Source organism: Anabrus simplex, chromosome 1 (genome assembly GCF_040414725.1).
Source record: "Anabrus simplex isolate iqAnaSimp1 chromosome 1, ASM4041472v1, whole genome shotgun sequence".
In the NCBI taxonomy this organism is placed as follows: domain Eukaryota; kingdom Metazoa; phylum Arthropoda; class Insecta; order Orthoptera; family Tettigoniidae; genus Anabrus; species Anabrus simplex.
In genome coordinates this window covers 616687241-616705911 of record NC_090265.1, presented here as the reverse complement: position 1 = coordinate 616705911, position 18671 = coordinate 616687241, and the positions used below count along the sequence as shown (strand labels likewise).

Below are 18671 nucleotides of genomic sequence, written 5' to 3'. Positions count from 1 at the left end.
TAACGGCAGGCAAATTCCCTACTGCCAGTCAAAATTGAGTTGTGCTGTTATCATTATAATGACACGCCCCTTTTCCTCATGCCAGCCAGCTTACTGCCAGTCACACCGAGTTGGTGAGTTTCCATTAAAATAGCAGGCCACTATGCCTAACGCTAGTCACATTCTAGATGGGTACATTGGTTCATATTGGCAGGCACCCTTACCCATAAGAAACGCAATCGGGTAGGGGAGTTTTGAACAAAACTGCATGCTCCCTTGCCTTCTGCAAGTGAAATCGAGAAGGGAATTATTTTTTACAATGGTGGGCCCTCCTTACTAATGCCACTTACACAGGAGTTGGAAAAGGACTCCATGCCTACTGCCAGTCAAAGCAGATGTGGGGAGTATTGATTACAAAAGCAGACCCACACTTTCTTGATCCCTACAAAACGACATCAGTATATATATCGACTTACAAAAGTATATGCATGTTTAAAATATTGCAGACCTCCATTTACAGATTAACTGCTGCTAAACACTCCGTCATATCGTCAAACTGATTGTACCATAAGATGCCGTATTTAGCGGTCTAAATGGCTAGCTCTATGATATTTTCTCGTATTCCGTCTATTCATTGGTCACATTGAGTTAGAAATGTAGAATAGGGTGAAATTTGGATAAGATTGTCCCACAGTGCATTACTTTTCGGATAATTACGTGACAGCCACAAATATAGCATTTGGCTCACATACGGCTACTGTATGGGCCAATGATCGTGTAGAATTGTATTATTCTTTCCTATAAGTGATTCAAAGTATGAATTATGCGTGTAAAAAGTGCAAAATTTACTTACAATTGAGAAATAGAAACAAATCTAACATATAAGGAATAGAGATACGACAAATAGTCACAGGACCAAAGTTGTAGGTCACTCCAATTTGAACTTAGATTGAGCCCCCATTTTTTGATAGGACTTACCATTTAGCCACGAAATGCCTCGAAACGAAGGTCTGCACCATCATTAGAATTGCCTCGATATTTCGATATTCTTCGGGGATAAAAAGGTAAAAATATAGAGATCTTGGAAGTTTTCCGTCGGTTACAGGCTAAAACGAATAATTCTGCCAAATTTCAATTTTCTAGTTCGTCTGACAGATTGTGCCGCATTCTTAATTTGGGAGGAAGGCGGTAAAAATATGACTTTCAGGAAACTAAAGCCAAAAAATATGCAGATGGTCATTATTACCCTTTAAAGGAATAGCTGTACGAAAAATTCGCCCAAATAGTCAATTTACATACACACGGTCGTTACGATTTTATTTATATAGATGCCTAAAAACCGGCAACAGTGAATAGGAGTAATAGACGGTAACTGCAAAAAGGTTAACTATCTTTTGTGTCAATTCATCTCTTGAATTGAAGTGTATGTTAAGAACGAAATGAACGCACAGGACGCTCTCTGTAGAGCTAATGAAGCAGTAGTTGTTTGTATGTGTGTATAAGTGGACGCTGAATACGGACCGTGATGAGTAAAGATATTTGTATGCAAACCCGTAAATGCAACCACGGGCATTACGTGACAGAGGACTAGTTTAAACAGAAGGTGGTAGTTTGCATGTACAGTGTACTAGCGTGTTTCTGTGTTAAGTGAGCGAGTGTAAACAAAGTCACTCTCTGTGTTACATGCCATAAAAATTAACGAATGTGCTCATTGACAGTAATGTTAATTTTGTTTGTAAAATATTCCTATGTTTTTGTTGATTTTTTATGGGCGGTTCAGTCTTTAATGTATTTTATGACCTTTATGTTTATTCTAATGTTTCCTCGATCCATTCATTTCAGCCTTCAATTAAAATACGAATTATTATGCTACTTCCTTTCCCACAAGCATTTTTTGTTGAATTTCTTCTTTAAAAATGCATTGTTGAGATGGGTACAAGGTCTGAGAAATAGAAAACTTACCAAACATATTCTTTCTGCCATAAGTCTTGTGGAAATGTACCCGGAGATTCGTACCGGTAAGGTGTTTATCGAGCAACATTTCCTATTATTTTACACGAAAGAACAATAAAAGTAAATTATTTTACACGGTTTATAACTAATTTATGGGGGTTGGGAGGGGGAGGACGGAATAACAAATAATGACCAATATTATACTGATGACAATTTGAACACCATTAAAGCAATTTATATGGAAATTATTTAGCCAGCTATTCAGTTGAAACCGTTTCTAGCAGATCATTTCTCAACTTTACACACGAGTATGGAACATTTTAAAACGGTTGTTTTCCTTGAAGAAGCACCGATAGACATCACTCATTAATCAGTTAGTGTTTGTCCTGCTCTACTTTGTATCGTATCATTGTAGGCCTGACACCTGCTGGTCAACCACAGCAACAGAAACACACACTACAAGGCCCGCACAATCACTGTAGTCCGGGTTGACGAGGCTAAAGCTTACCCGTTAGCGCGCCAGATTCTTTTTAATTTAAGGCAGGAAAGTGGTAAAATATCCCTTGAAATCATACTCCGCAACATCTCTCACACTATGAGGAATGCAGCAGTTCACATTTTGGGTTTCATCAAAGCGGATAAGTTTCTAACTCCTGTCTGCAGTACCTCAAACTTTTATAGACAAAATTTTCGAGCCTGATTGGTTCCATTCTCGAATGAATTTAGAATGTTTTTAGTATCTCTGTCACTGAGGGTTCCGGGTTCCAATCCTGATGACTTCACGCGTGACCTTCGTCAGGACCAGTGCGAGGCGATATGAAAATCCCTGGCTAAAACCAAAATTGTACTCAAGTGTTCTGCTGATGTATATTAGCGTATTTTCTGGCGCTGAAGGTTCCATTTCTCTACATGCCGTTCTCCATTTTTGCCGACCGAATATGTCGTTAGGGGACACTTTGATCAACATCATGTCCTCTCTCAGCCGATCCAGCCGCTTTTTCTTGGGTCTTCCACGGGAATAGTTTCCTTACGGCTGTAGATTTTAAAACGCAATTCGCATCGGTTTTTTTAAAGATTCGTGATGCTGTATTGCAGAAAGCGAACCGGATATCATAACACTCTACATTGCTTATCTGTAAGCTGACGGAGAGTATGTTCAACACTTAATATAATATGGTAAGTCTTACTGTTTTCTATGTGTTTATCAACCTAATTATTCATTAACGAGTGAGTTGGCCGTGCGGGTAGGGGCGTACAATTGTAAGCTTGCATTCGGGAGACAGTGGGCTCGAACTGCACTGTCGGCAGCCCTTAAGATTGTTTTCCGTGGTTTCCCATTTTCACAACAGGGGCAAATGCGAGGGCTGTACCTTAATTAATGCCACGGCCGCTTCCTTCTCGCTCCTAGCCCTTTCCTATCCCATAGTCACTATAAGATCTATCTGTGTCGGTGCGACGTAAAGCAAATTTTAATATATAAATTCATTCATCGAAGTTGGTGGGTTTTCTGCGGGCATACTGGAACCGTATGACGGCAATCGCGCACTCGTTTAACGACACGTGACATGCAGGAATGACGGCAATCCTTGGAAAACTCGCCCTGTATACAGGATGAAGCCGAACTCCACCGACAAACTTTTGGGGGTTGTTCAAGGATACCTTCTGAGTATATTGGTATAACGGATCCGTAGTTTCTGGTAGCCCGTTACAGATTAATAATGCAATTGAAGGGTCCGCTGCAAAAAAAAACAAAACGGAGTGGTTCCAGTTTTGTATAGTTGTGGAAAACAACAAAAATCTCCCCAAAACAATGTTGTTTTTCTTTTCTACAGCAAATAGTACCTACGTAGACCTTTTCTTTCAGCAAAATACTAATTTATCACAATATAAATGTATTTGTTATTGTAGAAAACAACCTTTTCTTTGCAATTTGCTTTACGTCGCACAGGTCTTATTGCGACGATAGGATAGGAAAGGGCTAGGATGGGAAGGAAGCGGCCGTGGCCTTGATTGTTCAGCCCCAGCATTTACCTCTGTGTGGAAATAGGAAACCACGGAAAACCAACTTTTAATGCTGCATCCTTTTTTGCACTACTCTCATCTAGTCTACGATAAGTTTCCGTATAGCGTTGTTGCTTCTTATGCATGTAATATTGTTATTGTTACTGTGTGGCAAGATGTAAAGTAAAATGAACCTTATTGTACCGTACTGTAGGAATGCACATGTTTATGACGTATTTAAGCAATCCTACAGTATAATGCATTTAATATTCTTTTCTTTTTTACACTATAGCACAGGAAAACGCAATTCTGATGGACTGCATATCCATGTGTGGTTGGGAGGCGTGACCAGTCTTATGAAGGATAGCCTAATAGATTGGAAGAGCATTGTGGGATACGAAGTTTTGCTCGCGCACCATCGTTATCTTGAGTGCAATACTGATACAAATGTAACTGGGGCAACAAACCCAACGAAATGCTATAACTCCCTAATACCAATATACCCAGAATGTATCCCTGAACAACCTGCGAATGTTTGTCGGTGGAGTTCGGCTTCATCCTGTATATCCTGTTTTATATACTTTTCAGACCAAAAGTTCACTATAATTAGCCTAAATTAGTATATCATACATCTTCACTCAATGTCGCCCCTAATGTGATTCTATGTTAGTTTGTTTATGTCGAGAGTATTAATTGCTCGGTTATTATTATGTCTAATATATTATTCTGTTTAACGTGGGATTGTGGTTTGTGTCTGCTCGCAGGTGGTTGTGACCTATTCATCCACTTACGTGTTAGTGGCCCTCAGCATAGACCGCTATGACGCCATTACACATCCCATGAACTTCTCCGGCAGCTGTGAGTACAATTCTTTACTTTCTGGTTGTGTTCTGCGTTGATTTATTTTGTAAGGCCACGTCCTACCACACAATATATATCACGCAGGTCTGCGACAACAGCTCTCTCTCTCTCTCTCTCTCTCTCTCTCGTGTGTGTGTGTGTGTGTGTGTGTGTGTGTGTGTGTGTGCAAAGAGGAGGAGGATCGCGATAAAGACGAGATTAATTCTTAAAAGCATCGACAGTTCCCATTCAAATTTACATATGAATTTCTCTAGACGAAGCCATGCACTTTACCATGGTAATCTTTGCGAAGTGGCGCCCAAAACTTGGAGACGATGCTGCATTTAAAGGAAGCACACTTAACAAAGTTAAGCAACGGCACCTATCTTATTCACAGGGTGTCTAAAATTAAGTTGCGGAAACCACTGTGTATTTTATACGCAAGAACATGCAATTAGCGAGCAGCTGTAAACTTACTTCCTCATTCCTCCAGTTAATGGTCGACCATAACTGATTCTTAACTCTTATATGCTGCAAGATAGCGCACTAACTACGTAGGATTATTATTATTAAATACGGTATTATTATTAATAATAATAATTAATAATAATAAAACCGTATTTCCGTGGCCTGGGGTGAATGGCTGGACAGGGGATCACTTAGAACAAAAATTTACTTTAAACAAATTTGGAAACTTTATTTCTTTCCTTTCTGAAAACTCTGAGAGAGTAATTTAATGACACAACAAGAAACAGTTGAAATATTGCTTGTGGATATTCATATTATCAACGAGCTCGTCAGCTCCAACAATGCATTGGACTTAGAAGTCCTTAATCAGGTACAAGATTAATCAGAAGAATCTCCCAGTGGTCAACCTACATATGAAAGTGCATAACTGTTCCTGGTGAGTACAATATTATTTAAGATCAAGTTGCTCCAAACAGGTTTAATATTATAGAACCTGAGCTCCAATATGCATAGAGGCTAGCCTCAGTCAAGCTATCAATTGCTATTTATAATCTCAATTAAAGTGGTAACACCTAAGGTGACCCTATTTCATAGTGTTCATATACAGGTTGCCCCATGGTGCGCTATTCTTTTACAAAATTTCACAATCAGGTTAAATCCTGTTCCTTAGGTGAATCTAAACGTAGGCACGGTTATCCGAAGAACCATAAAGAAAATAGAGGGGCATAATTACCCATACTACAAGGCCTTCAGAAAAAAGGAAAGGTTACACAAAACAGGCCATTAACGAAAGGCAAGGAGGCAAAACATCAGCGCTCCTTAACTGGCATTCGGGAAGAGACAAGAACCTAGGTGGGCTCAAGGCCCAATAGCACAGAGGCTAATGCCATGTCACCCAGCTCAAAGGTAAAAGAAGAGAGTACCGAGGGTCACCACTCATGCTTCATTACACAATTTTTTCCGTAGGGAATATAAATAGAGTCCGAAGGCTGCGCAGAAGGTCCTACATTTGAGCCCAAAAAGAAAAAAGTATACATATTAAGAGAACCGCTGAAATCTTCCCCTCGAAACACATGTCGTCATAATCAAATGTTTAGGTAAATTCTGCCATTTCCTTTTAGCGCTGGATCTTCTTCAATCCGGCCGCGTACTGTCTCGTGGCCCTCTCTCACCTCCATCAAGTCGCACTCTCAATAACCGGAACAAATCAAACAAGACGCCCCTAAAGTGTTCTCCTCAAATAGCTCCGTAGGAGAAAGTTCCAGATTTAATTAAATCCCAGAGCGCTCATAGGCTAAATTTCCATACACTCGCCCGGGTGTCATTAACCAGAGAAATTAGTTACATGTATGTGATAAGCAGATTATATTAGAGGAGGAGCCAGGTGAACTATTGACAACTTCGGAACCGTACATAGAAAAACAATCATCAGAAATAAAGTTTACCAACTATAATAAATTAATTTTCTCTGGCGATTAACTGGGACTTAGCCCACCAAAGATCGCTAGAAAATAGATGCTAGAGCTATTTAACCAACGGAGAAGAAAGTTTTTAAAAGTTCGTGTTCAGAGACATAGATGGTCATAGAGAAGGCGCACATATTAAATAGCCGGGGAAGGTGTAACCCTGGTACTATTATTATTATTATTATTATTATTATTATTATTATTATTATTATTATTATTATTATTATTATTATTATTATTATTATTATTATATTGCGTTTCGCTCGCTAAGTAGCACGTAGAACGATTACTTAGCACAGGTTTTCTTGTTCTTCTTATCGTTGTTATCTTCCAAAAATTTCCTCATACTTTCTAATTGGGCCTGTCTACTTTATTGCGTCCATGCGTTTTTTGAGCTTCAAATTCGTTCCTGTTGGGTTCTCTGGCATGAATTTATGTGCATTGATTTTCTGCCTTTATGGAGTCCATGTAGTTGCCAGTGGATCAATATCTATTATTATTATTATTATTATTATTATTATTATTATTATTATTATTATTATTATTATTATTATTATTATTATTATTATTATTATTACACACGTAATAGGTCGATATCAGACCACGTGAAGCATTCATGACTGCTTGTTCCTCCTGTTCTTCCAGTGTTCTTTCATTTGGTCACTAAAGGCCCTCTTCCGTTCTTCGGTGCACTTCGGCCTTGGTGTTTTAGGTGCTGCATTCTCTGGCATTACTTCCCACTTGTATATCTTGTGCCTATAGATGTTTTTGTCTGCAATGTCCGCAGAATCTACCTGCGCCCTTTCCAGATCGAGTTTTACTTGCACCATCCATGGTATATTGGTATTGGACCCCTGGATGTATCTGAGGATTCTGAACGTAAGTCTAGATTGTGGGAGCCTGCTTACGTGCCCATAACTTTTTAGTCGCATTTTTAGGATGTCTGCTGCGAGGTTACACAACCTCTCTATGGTATCCCTGGAGTGAAGGCTGTACCCTTCATTTGTGAGCTTTGGGCCGATAGTTTTTCTGATGATTTTTCTTTCCTCTTTAAGTAGTTTCTCCAGATTCCTTTTGGTGTGTAACATCATGGCTTCACTTGCGTATAGCACTTCCGGTTTAATCACAGTGTTGTACTGTAGTGACGAAGTTTGGCGGAGGTAGACAAACATTTTTCTTTGTAGATACCCTGTGTTTTGTATAGGACCCCGTTCATCTTCAGTAAGTTAGCTTTCTACGCAAGTCTCCCTTTTCTGGTCGATCCGAGCACTTCGCCTAGGTAATTAAATTGTGGGACTCTGTTGATCTGTCCATATTTCATGTTCAAAACAGAAAAATCGAATTTTGTGCAGAAGAACTCAGTCTTTTGGTAGGAGATTTGTTGGCCTACTTTTTCTGCACACTTTTTAAATACTTCTATCTCTGATTGCAGTGGTTTCATTATCTGTTAGTAGTGTCAGATCGTCCGCGAAAGCAAGACAGCTGACCTCTAGTCCATCCTTGCTTCGTCTTAGTCGCACTGGCTTCCAGTGGTTTTGTATCTTCAGCTCTTTCTTCCATTCCTTCATGACTTTATCTAACACTAGGTTGAAGAGGAGCGCTGAAATACCATCACCTTGACGAACGCCTGTCTAGATCTCAAAGGGTTCAATATTTCCCCCATGAATTTCACTTTAGATGTTGTGTCCGTCAATGTCTCTTTGATCAGGCGCAGTGTCTTGCTATCCAAACCTTGTTCGTGAAGGATGTTTAACAATGACTAGTGGTCAACAGAGTCATAGGCCTTTATTTTAAGTCAACAAAAGTACATATGATTGGAGTGTTCCGGAGGGCTTTGATTTTCAAAGTAGTCTTTAGGTTGAAGATTAGTTCTGCGCAAAGAGCGACCAGGGCGGAAGCCTTTCTGGTATTCACTGATCTTATGTTCCAGCTGATCCTGTGTCCTTTGACGTAGGCACGTTGAAAGTATCTTGTAAGTTACTTGTACTAGTGAAATACCCCTGTAATTGTTCACATCTGTGCGGTCACCCTTTTTGTGAATTTACATTCTTCTGACAGTTGTTCTGATATCCAAGATGTCCGTGATAATCTGCGTGAGTTCTGTAAGTGAGTTTGGTCCTTGGTTTTTCAACAGTTCGGCCACTATGCCGTCTTCCCCAGATTCCCTGTTGTTTTTGAGTCTGAGGATATGTTGGTGGATCTCCTCTTGAGTCGGAGGTGGGGAGTCAATATGTCTCTCTTTGGGTTCTTCCACCTCAAATCTCTCTGTGGGCTCCGGACAATTGAGAAGTTCTGAGAAGTACTGTGCTAGCACCTGGCAATTCTCCGTATTCGTCAGTGCCAATTTTCCGTCATTTTTCCTAAGGCACAGATCCGGTGGTGTGTACCCTCGGATGTGTCCTGAAAACGTCCTGTAAAAGTCCCTTACATTGTAATTGCGGAAATTTTATTCTATGGAATCCAGTTGGTCCTTCATATATTTCCGTTTGGATTGTCGGATGATTTTTGCGGTTGTTTTTCGTGTTTCGTTGAAAACCCGTAAGATTTCTGGGGCTTGTTTGCTGTTGTATTTCTGGTATGCCAATTTCCTGGTGACGAATGTATTTTCGCAGTGTCCCACCAGGGATGTTTGGTGTTCTTCCTCAGAGGAACGAGGGCTTGTGCTTTTTCTGTGATATTTGTTGGAAATGTTGCCAGTCATAAGCTTGTTCTTGTTCCCATGCTTCAGTCACTCCAGAGTATGCAATCTTGTTTGTCTCAAACTTCTGCTGAGGAATTTTCTTACGGACATTTCTCTTCGGAGTGAGCTTGATTTTGACGCGTGTAAGGTAATCGTCTGAGTCGACGTTGGCTCGACTGCGTATCTGTAAGTCGTGGATCTCTTTCTGCACTGGGTACGAGATTGTCGCATGGTCTATTTTGAACTTACTTAAGTGCCGGTTTGGGGAGCGCCAAGTTTTCTGTTTTCAGAGGTGTTTCCGGAGGGATGTCGACATAAGCTTGAAATTGTTCTGCTGGCAGAGTTCTATGAGCCGCGTGCCATTTTTGTTAGTGAATTTATGTGCAGGATAATTTCCAACTGTTTTCTTGTGCATTTTTCTCTGCCAATATGGGCACTGATATCACCCAGGAGGAGTTTGATGTCATCCTTGGGAACTTTGCACATCGCTTTCTCGAAGGTTGACCAGATTTCCTCTGCTGACTGTGGATCTTTCTTGTTACTCAGGTTAGCGAGGGCATGTGTACAGAGTGTACATTTTATTGGCGCACTGGACGCGCTTAGTCATCAGTCGGTTGTTGACAAGTGTAACTTCTGCTACATAATCAACTATGGACTTATGGACCAAGAAGGCCTTCCTCAGTAGTAGAGCTGCTTTGGCAAGGCGCCTATCAGTTTTTCTCTTGAAGATACGGTAATTGCCGTAATCCATGATGTCCTCGTCAGTAATATGCGTCTTCTGTAACACAAGAATCAGAATATTCTATCAAGTTCTGCCACTAGAGTATGCAGCTTTCCAAGTTGTATAAGAGTGTTGATGTTGAAGGTGCCCATGAAAATTGGTGTCTTCTGTGGAAGTTTGCCAGTGAACTCCAAATTTCTCTGTAATCGTGTAAGCCCTGGTCCCCCAGAATCCGAGTGCCCGGTTGCCGTCTGTGGACGGGTGGATTGGTTACCACCTGGGGTATTGCTGTCTTACTTGCATGAGTCATGATTGCTCGTCAGCAAGTGTACAGTAATCGCTTACTGGGTTTGTTAGAACCAGGGATTGTCAGTTAGAATAATAATAATATACAAAGATAAATGCTCGATAAAACTTCCACTACAATGTAAGCCTTGGTCTTGATGAAGGTCCACTTCAATAAACCTGACAGAACATTCACCATATGAACGCGGATGAAAGCATTATAAAATCATTACGTCCATTATAATGGCACCGAGACGTATACATTCCTCAACTTATGCAGCGCTGGCGATTGCATGTAAAGTACCTGTCTTCTTTATGGTTTTCATGGCAGGGATGGCAAATAAAACAAGATGGCTGAAACTTAGGGCAAATATAATATACACATAACCGAGTGTCCCGAGTTTCTCTCTAAGTAGTGTATTCTATGGGCTGTTGACAAAACAAGAAGGCTGACACTCAGGGCACAAAATACGCAAAACATTTGTACCAGAAACCAACACTAAATGATCCCACGTCTGCCAGATAACATCAACATACACTCAACATGTGCCACATCGTCACAAACACTGCCAGAAAACCACAAATGAAGTACAGTTCCCTTCCACAAACAGAGATACGATGGACAAAATCTACAGACGAACATCTATCTCCGCCATTATTATTATTATTATTATTTTTATTATTATTATTATTATTATTATTATTATTATTATTATTATTACGGAAATATTGAGCACCGGGCGAGTTGGGCGTGCAGTTAGGGGTGCGCAGCAGTGAGCTGTCATCCGGGAGATAGTGGGTCCGAATCCCACTGTCGGCAGCCCTGAAGATGGTTTCCCGTGGTTCCCCATTTTCACACCGGGCAAATGCTGGGGCTGTACCTTAATTAAGGCCACGGCCGCTTCTTTCTCACTCCTAGCCTTTTCCTATCCCATCGTTACCGTAAGACCTATCTGTGTCGGTGCGATGTAAAGCCACTACCAAAAAAAGAAATGAGGTCTACAGAGTTGTAAGAAGGTGCGGGCTTCAATGCGTGGGCAGAGAAAAGATGAGAGCATAATTTAAAACACTACAATTTGAAATTTTATTTCTTTCCCTTTTCTTATGACTTTAAACTCAGATAAATAATCTGAACAGTATTCGGGAGATAGTAGGTTCGAACCCCACTGTCGGCAGTCCTGAAAATGGTTTTCCATGGTTTCCCATTTTCACACCAGGCAAATGCTGGGGCTGTACCTTAATTAAGGCCACGGCCGCTTCCTTCCCACTCCTAGGTCTTTCCTGTCCCATCGTCGCCATAAGACCTATCTGTGTCGGTGCGACGTAAAGCAAGTAACAAAAAATAATCTGAATGACCAACAACCATTAACAGTTAAGTGGAATAATGACTTAAAGTCAATAATGAAGAAGATTTTCGATACTACAGAAATGACAGCGCACGGTAGCTCTAAAAGTACATCATTTCAAAGAGCATTTTTACTACACTCAATTACACTCTAGGAGACTAAACTCCAAAATTTACAACAGTCCAGCCTCTCAAAGGCACGAGTTCCTTATCCGAATTTTACACCAGATGACTTCGAAAACAGTGTTTACTGTCACTTCTGCTCGACACTTCTGATCCACACTTCTCTATGGATAACTAGAATTTAACCAGGGGCAATGAGTTACCAATCTAAATGGCCTAAATGTATAAAGGAATGGGTTTAGGAGAATCGGCCATGAACAAAATGCTAGGAGGCAATACACTTGCACTCATTTTGAAACCTTTTGGAAAACACTTAAAATCCTATATGAGGTTACGGTCCGAAGTTACAGAGGCTAAGCCTATACTACAGAGGATGACTAGGTGGCGAAATATTAAGTTCCAAAAATGGGTTGACAAATTTAGAGTTCTAGAAAATCACAGTCACACCCATACCAAGTTGAATGGGAATTAATCGAGGGTGAACACTCTTTATTCCATAAGTTACGTATTTCCCAGCAGGGATTTGAATAGTGTCCTTTGACTTGCCTGAAAATTTACATTTAATAGGTGTTATATAACTTTAGAAATTTACATTAAGAAAGAATTTTGAAACCTTCCCCTCAAGTTAACTTTCTGGGGCTATTCCATATTTAAAATATGTCTGCCATTACCTTGAGCTGTTGGGTCTTCCGACGACGGGCAAGGCTCCCCCTGCCTTCACTTACACCGTATGCACTCTAAGACCGGAGCGAGGGAGATGACAAAATGGCCCAAAAGCGCCCAGCTTATATAGCAACTCAGGGAGAAGTTTGTCGAACTATCTTGACCTAGGCAAAATCCCTGTACACACCCCTAATTTTAATTGGCTATAAAAATATCTACAAAAGTTCCTGATTGGCCCATATCATAAGGAAGAAGGAAGCGTTAGAAGTGCTGACAACATCAGCACATAAGAAACAATCTACAAACACTTCAGGTCCACCAATCTTGAAAAGAGAACATTCCCTTAAAAATTAATTGTCCGTCCTCCCGTCAGAGGGGTTCGTAAGTCGATAGTAGGGACATCTGAAGATTAAAGGTCCAAACTTCTTCAGATACACAGTTTATGTATAAACACTCTACACGGTTTACTTTTCGTATATTGAATGTTTGTCGATCGCCACGTCTCTTTTCTATAAGATCCGATTATACGTTTCGTGAGCAAACTTCACTTCTTGGGATTTGTTCTTGCCTGTTCGATTCAACATTTCTTTGCTGTGTTTTATTACATTTGGAGCTCGAGAGAGTCATTCGCTTGAAGAATCTATGGTGGAAAATCTAGAAGGCGCACCATTCGAATGCACGGAGAAGTTGTACGCCCGGTATAATTATTATTATTAATATTATTACTATTACTATTATTATTATTGTTGTTTGTGATGCTGTACGATGTAAACGCAGTGATAAATATCTTATAAGAGATACGTGTTTAAAATATGGCCTATTTTTGTTACTATTAGACGTTTTAATATTTCACATTATAACTAAGACCAATTATATTCATGTCGAAATTCTACTCCTCAGTCAATGTGGTTCAAACCACGGATACCAGAGTGAAAGTTACTAACTAGCCACTATGAATAATCACGCCTAGTATTTACAAGAGAAACCCTTATTTCTTTGTCAAATAAAGCAATCAAGGTGAAAAGCCAGTGACTATGATACTCGATTATTACGTCCCACTCTGTGTCATATTGGATCATTAATCTCATCTCCACATGTTTTTATAAACAGTATTACTCTCATTCAAATGATGATCCATTTTTGAAAGAGATATTGCTTCAGGCTGCTGTAAACATTGTACACGGTTTATTTTCGTTTATTGAATGTTTGTCGATCGCCACGTCTCTTTTCAATAAGATCCGATTATACATTTCGTGAGCAAACTTCACTTCTTGGGATTTGTTCTCGCCTGTTCGATTCCACATTTCTTTGCTGTGTTTTATTACATCTGAAGCTCGAGAGAGTCATTCGCTTGAAGAATCTGTGGTAGAAAAGCCTATCAATCTTCGTAAATCCTCTTAGTTTTAATATTTCTTCAAAATTTCAAACGAGCTCCCAGCTGCAAATGTTCGAACTGAGAACTCCTAATTCTTAGAATTTCTGTAAATCACTATATTAATAAAGCAAATGTATTCTATAAATATCTTCAGTTGTAGATGACCTCGAGGTTTGGTCACTTAAAACAGCATTCTTCATCATCAAATAATCTCATCATCATCATCATCATGGCTGTCATCATTACTGCATTTTGTGCATTTGAAACCAACCTGCATTAAATACACTTAGTAAATAATCCATGTAAACAATGAACAAAAACAGTGAAGGATTACAATCTTGCTTAACGCCTGCAACTAATTTGAACCATGAACTCATTCCACAATCAACGCTTAGCGAAGCATGTTAGTCGTCATAAAAGTCTTTGATTGCCATAAAAATTTACCCTTCATCCAATGATCTGTCTGTATGGCCACCGTATGAACGTAATTGTCTATTCCACTCCAACATTTTTTCAGTTACTTGTCATATAATATCGGTAAATTTCTTGACTAGAATTTTCAAGTAGGGCCTACTTCGAAATTTGTTGCAATCTTTCACGTTCTCTTAATTATAGATTGATTGTGTACGAAAGAATATAATTTTCAGCCTTAAGAATAATGGTATCAAAGACAGTTTGAAGTGTTTCAAACCTTACAGTACAGATTCCTCCAATGAGATTATTAATATAATGATTAGGTATTTATTGAAAATGTTTGCCATTTGTCTACTTTAGAATTCTAGTTTACTCTGGCGTCTCTGTTCACAGTCCTTCAAGTAGCAACCTTGTTGTCTATTCCCCTGGGACACGCAAGTCTGCTGAATAGCAAGGCCGCATAAAAAACGCAGGAGAAATCGATTTTATTAGGCTCACGGATTAACATCTAAATAACCTAATGAATTTTTAAGTAAAAAACATTTTCTCCCTATTTCGTGCTTTTAAAGTTTACATTTACGAAGAAACGTTAAGTTATATATTGAGTCCATTACCGAGATTACACCTAAACGACGACTGCAAAGAAGGTAATAATGAGAATAATCCATTAATCGTACAGTTCGGGAAATGAACTCGAAGTAATGTGCATTACTTTTCCAAAACAGCAGTTTGTGAATGTATGATGAAGGAAAAGAATACACGTTTAGTTACAGACTGTAAAAAATGTCACCAAAATGTATATCCTTCTGTTACACTGAGTAAGTCTGTTCCTTTTTATCTTTTCTTTTCATTACTCTCAGACATACGATCCATGAGTTACGTAATCTCAAACAGCCTTCTACACCGTTAATAGCCAAACTGTGAACGTAAAATGGAAGTCAATGGCCAATGAAATGATCTTAATTTACTCGTGAGAAATTAAATTTTTTAAATTTCTGGGGGACATAAAGAATGTAGAGTATATCTGAGCGCCTTCCCAAGAGTTTATTCTCTTTTAATGCTTTTTTTGTAAGGACTGATAGTAAAATGCAGTGCTTAAGAGAATGCATACAGGTAAATGTATTGATTCGACAATATCGTCTTCAAATCCGTATACCAGCTTCTCAGCCCGCCTGGCGGCTATGATTGCTCAGGCGTTAAGTCTCTATGGCCCGACACCGTGGATAACCGGTTCGAGTCACGCTGGTGGGAAAAAAATCACCATCTGAATATTGGCCGTAAGGGTAGGAGAGGTGGTGATATATAATATTTAATCACTAGATTGCGTGCAAAAACCCCGGATTCCATACTAGAACCTAGCTGCGGTGTTCATGTGGAGTAAGGGATATTTTTTTTTTTTTTGAAGTTGCTTTACGTCGCACCGACACAGATAGGTCTTATGGCGACGAAAGGACAGGAAAGGTTTAGGAATGGGAAGGAAGCGGCCGTGGCCTTAATTAAGGTACAGCCCCAGCATTTGCCTGGTGTTAAAATCGGAAACCACGGAAAACCATCTTCAGGGCTGCCGACAGTGGGGTTCGAACCCACTATCTCCCGAATACTGGATACTGGCCGCACTTAAGCGACTGCAGCTATCGAACTCGGTTAGAGTAAGAGATTAGGGCGCTGTTGATAACAATTCATCCGTCGGATGGACACGTTAAACCTTGAGCAGACTACTTGGTGTTCTTTACAGTAGTAGGCTATGTGTTGACACGGGGTTTCACACTCTCCCTGCGTCATTACCACCATCGCTACCACATCCTCACCATCGTCATCAATTTCATCATAATCATAATTTCATACCGTCGCCCTTGAACATCAAATATAAAGAGTTGTACTAGACGAGCCAAACATGTCCACGGACACTCCAGGCATTCAAAAGCCTTATAAAGTCAAAGTCCCATGCAGGCTCTGGGAGGGGTGGAAGGCAAAGTCTTCCACTATCCGTAACTTCGGCAGTATATGGGGTAGAGAGGGTAACTCTTCGCCGAGCCACCTTTGCCCCCAGGAATTAACCTGACCAACTTCCTGACGGAAAATCGAATCCACATCCTTTCGGGTGAGCCGAGCACGTCTTTACAGCTATGCCATACGCTAAATAAAATAACCAGTTTGTCCAGTGCATTTGAAAACAGATTGTCACTTAAATAAAAGAGTTCAGTACAACACAAATATTATTATTATTATTATTATTATTATTATTATTATTATTATTATTATTATTATTGAAAGAATCCGCTACTCATAATTCCCTTTCTACCTTCAATTTTTATAACTCATGTACAACGTAATTGAATTAATTCTCACTGTTGCTCAGAAGTGAGCAGCAGCAGTTGTGCAATTTTTTCTTTAAGTTGCTTTACGTCGCGCCGACACTGATAGGTCTTGGCGACGATGAGACAGAAAGGAGCTAGGACTGGGAAGGAAGAGGTCGTGGTCTTAATTAAGGTACAGCCCCTGCATTTGCCTGGTGTGAAAATGGGAAACCACGGAATACCATCTTCAGGGCTGCCGACAGTGGGGTTCGAACCCACTATCTCACGAATACTGGATACTGGTCGCAATTAAGCGACTGCAGCTATCGAGATCGGTTTGTGCAATGTAAACGGGGCTGAAAGTCTCCAATGCTGTGCATGCGAGTACCGTTCGTGAGCAGTACGAAGAAAAGTGTGACAAACGATCGGAGACAAAGAACACCATTTTTATCACATTGAAGAAGTACAGTTTCGTACCACAGGAAAGAGCAATTGAGAGAAGCATTACCGTTCTGCTTTCATCTTAAGAAAACTGTCATCGGTTTTGCTAGTACAAACCTATGGGGAACGTGCTCTAATCGGAAACAACTTGGAGAGGTTGGTTTCGACGTTTCAAAGACATCCATTTTGACGCGAAGTGCAAAGAACGCCTTGGTCAGTCACTACTGAAAGAGGATTCATGTCAGACACACGAAGAGTTGTCGGAAACATTACACGTCGATGAGTCCACCTTTCAAAATTAAGAAGCTCGGAAACTGCATCCCGCATGAACTGCTGGAAAAAGACATTGCGAAACGTTCAACCATCTGAGAAACGCTACCGCAAAGACAAAAATTGATGTCTTTTTTTTTCATCGGATAGTGACTGACGATGAAAAATAGATTCGTTACGAAAATTCTACGCACAAGAAAACAAAGGAATGTCGATGTCGTGAATTATGAGCTCCCATCATTCCAGCACCTTTATTATCAAGCCAACCCCCTGTGGGTAGAGGACGCAGACGAAGAAAACACCCACGGTATCCCCTGCCTGTCTCAAGAGGCGACCAAGGGATGATTGTATTAGAACCATGAAACTACTTACGATTAGTACCACTACGCGGGGAACACCGTGGGTCGCTTTTACTTGCGCGTAGTACCACTATGTTAGGTACAAAATAGGTTTGTAACTGGTAGCAACAGAGTGCGTTGCCGGCTTTTACAGTACCTGTGATTAGTACCACTTTAGGAGCGACACCATGGTTCTGGCTTGCCTATGATTAGTACCCGATATAAGAGGAACACCACGGGATAGTGCGAAGACTTTATAGACGAGATTTCCACAGACCTGCAGAGAAAATATGTATTATTATTAAACGAGCGATTATTATCGGGGCTTCACTGTATTTCTATGTGTTAAGGAGACAGTCAGTTCAATGTTCTCTGGAGTCCTTAGTTACGAAAGGTCCGTTAACCTGTTAAATTTTATTCATCTTATTCAAATTATACTTACAATGATAAATAAGTGTCCTCATGCACTTCTTCATTTTTCTCGTGAATTTCCTTTCACGATTATATCTCTCTTGAATGAAATTCCCAATTTTATATTCGTATGTACATTAGTACTATACTGATCTCCTATGTCAACACTTCCCCCAACTCAGCAATTCTAATTACAGAATCCAACTCCGGAACATCACACCGCATAAGAGAGGGAAACGTTTGCGCAGGCCACAATGGCTGAACGCTACAAATTACTAGCAGTCATGCTGAGCAGAAATGGTTTCCTCGACTATTGCGAAAACTAGAAAAGGAGGTAAAAAAGTACGTTCCGATCAACAATCTGAGTACAGGGGAAATAATTATATTGTAACATTCGGTGTACGAGGGAGTTGTATCAAGATAAAATACAGTACACATTCTAAGAAATAACTATGAACGTGGGAGGAAATATATCTTACAAAATTATTATGATTGTGCATTTCAAGTTAAGGTAAATCCGGGACAGATGCCGCCCCGGTAGAGATGCCGCATACACTGTAGCTAAAGGTTCCCATCGTTACAGCTAGATGGCAATATGTGT

The 18671-nt window shown here is 40.0% G+C and overlaps 1 protein-coding gene across 1 annotated transcript in view; it reads left to right on the top strand.

Moving 5' to 3' along the window:
• The window catches only part of LOC136881992 (cardioacceleratory peptide receptor-like), a 283179-nt gene that overhangs the window by 126676 nt on the left and 137832 nt on the right, over positions 1–18671 (top strand). Inside the window, exon 4 of the mRNA XM_068229121.1 lies at positions 4698–4791. Within this exon, the coding sequence (XP_068085222.1) occupies positions 4698–4791 (94 nt within the window). The remainder of the gene's footprint in view (positions 1–4697; positions 4792–18671) is intronic.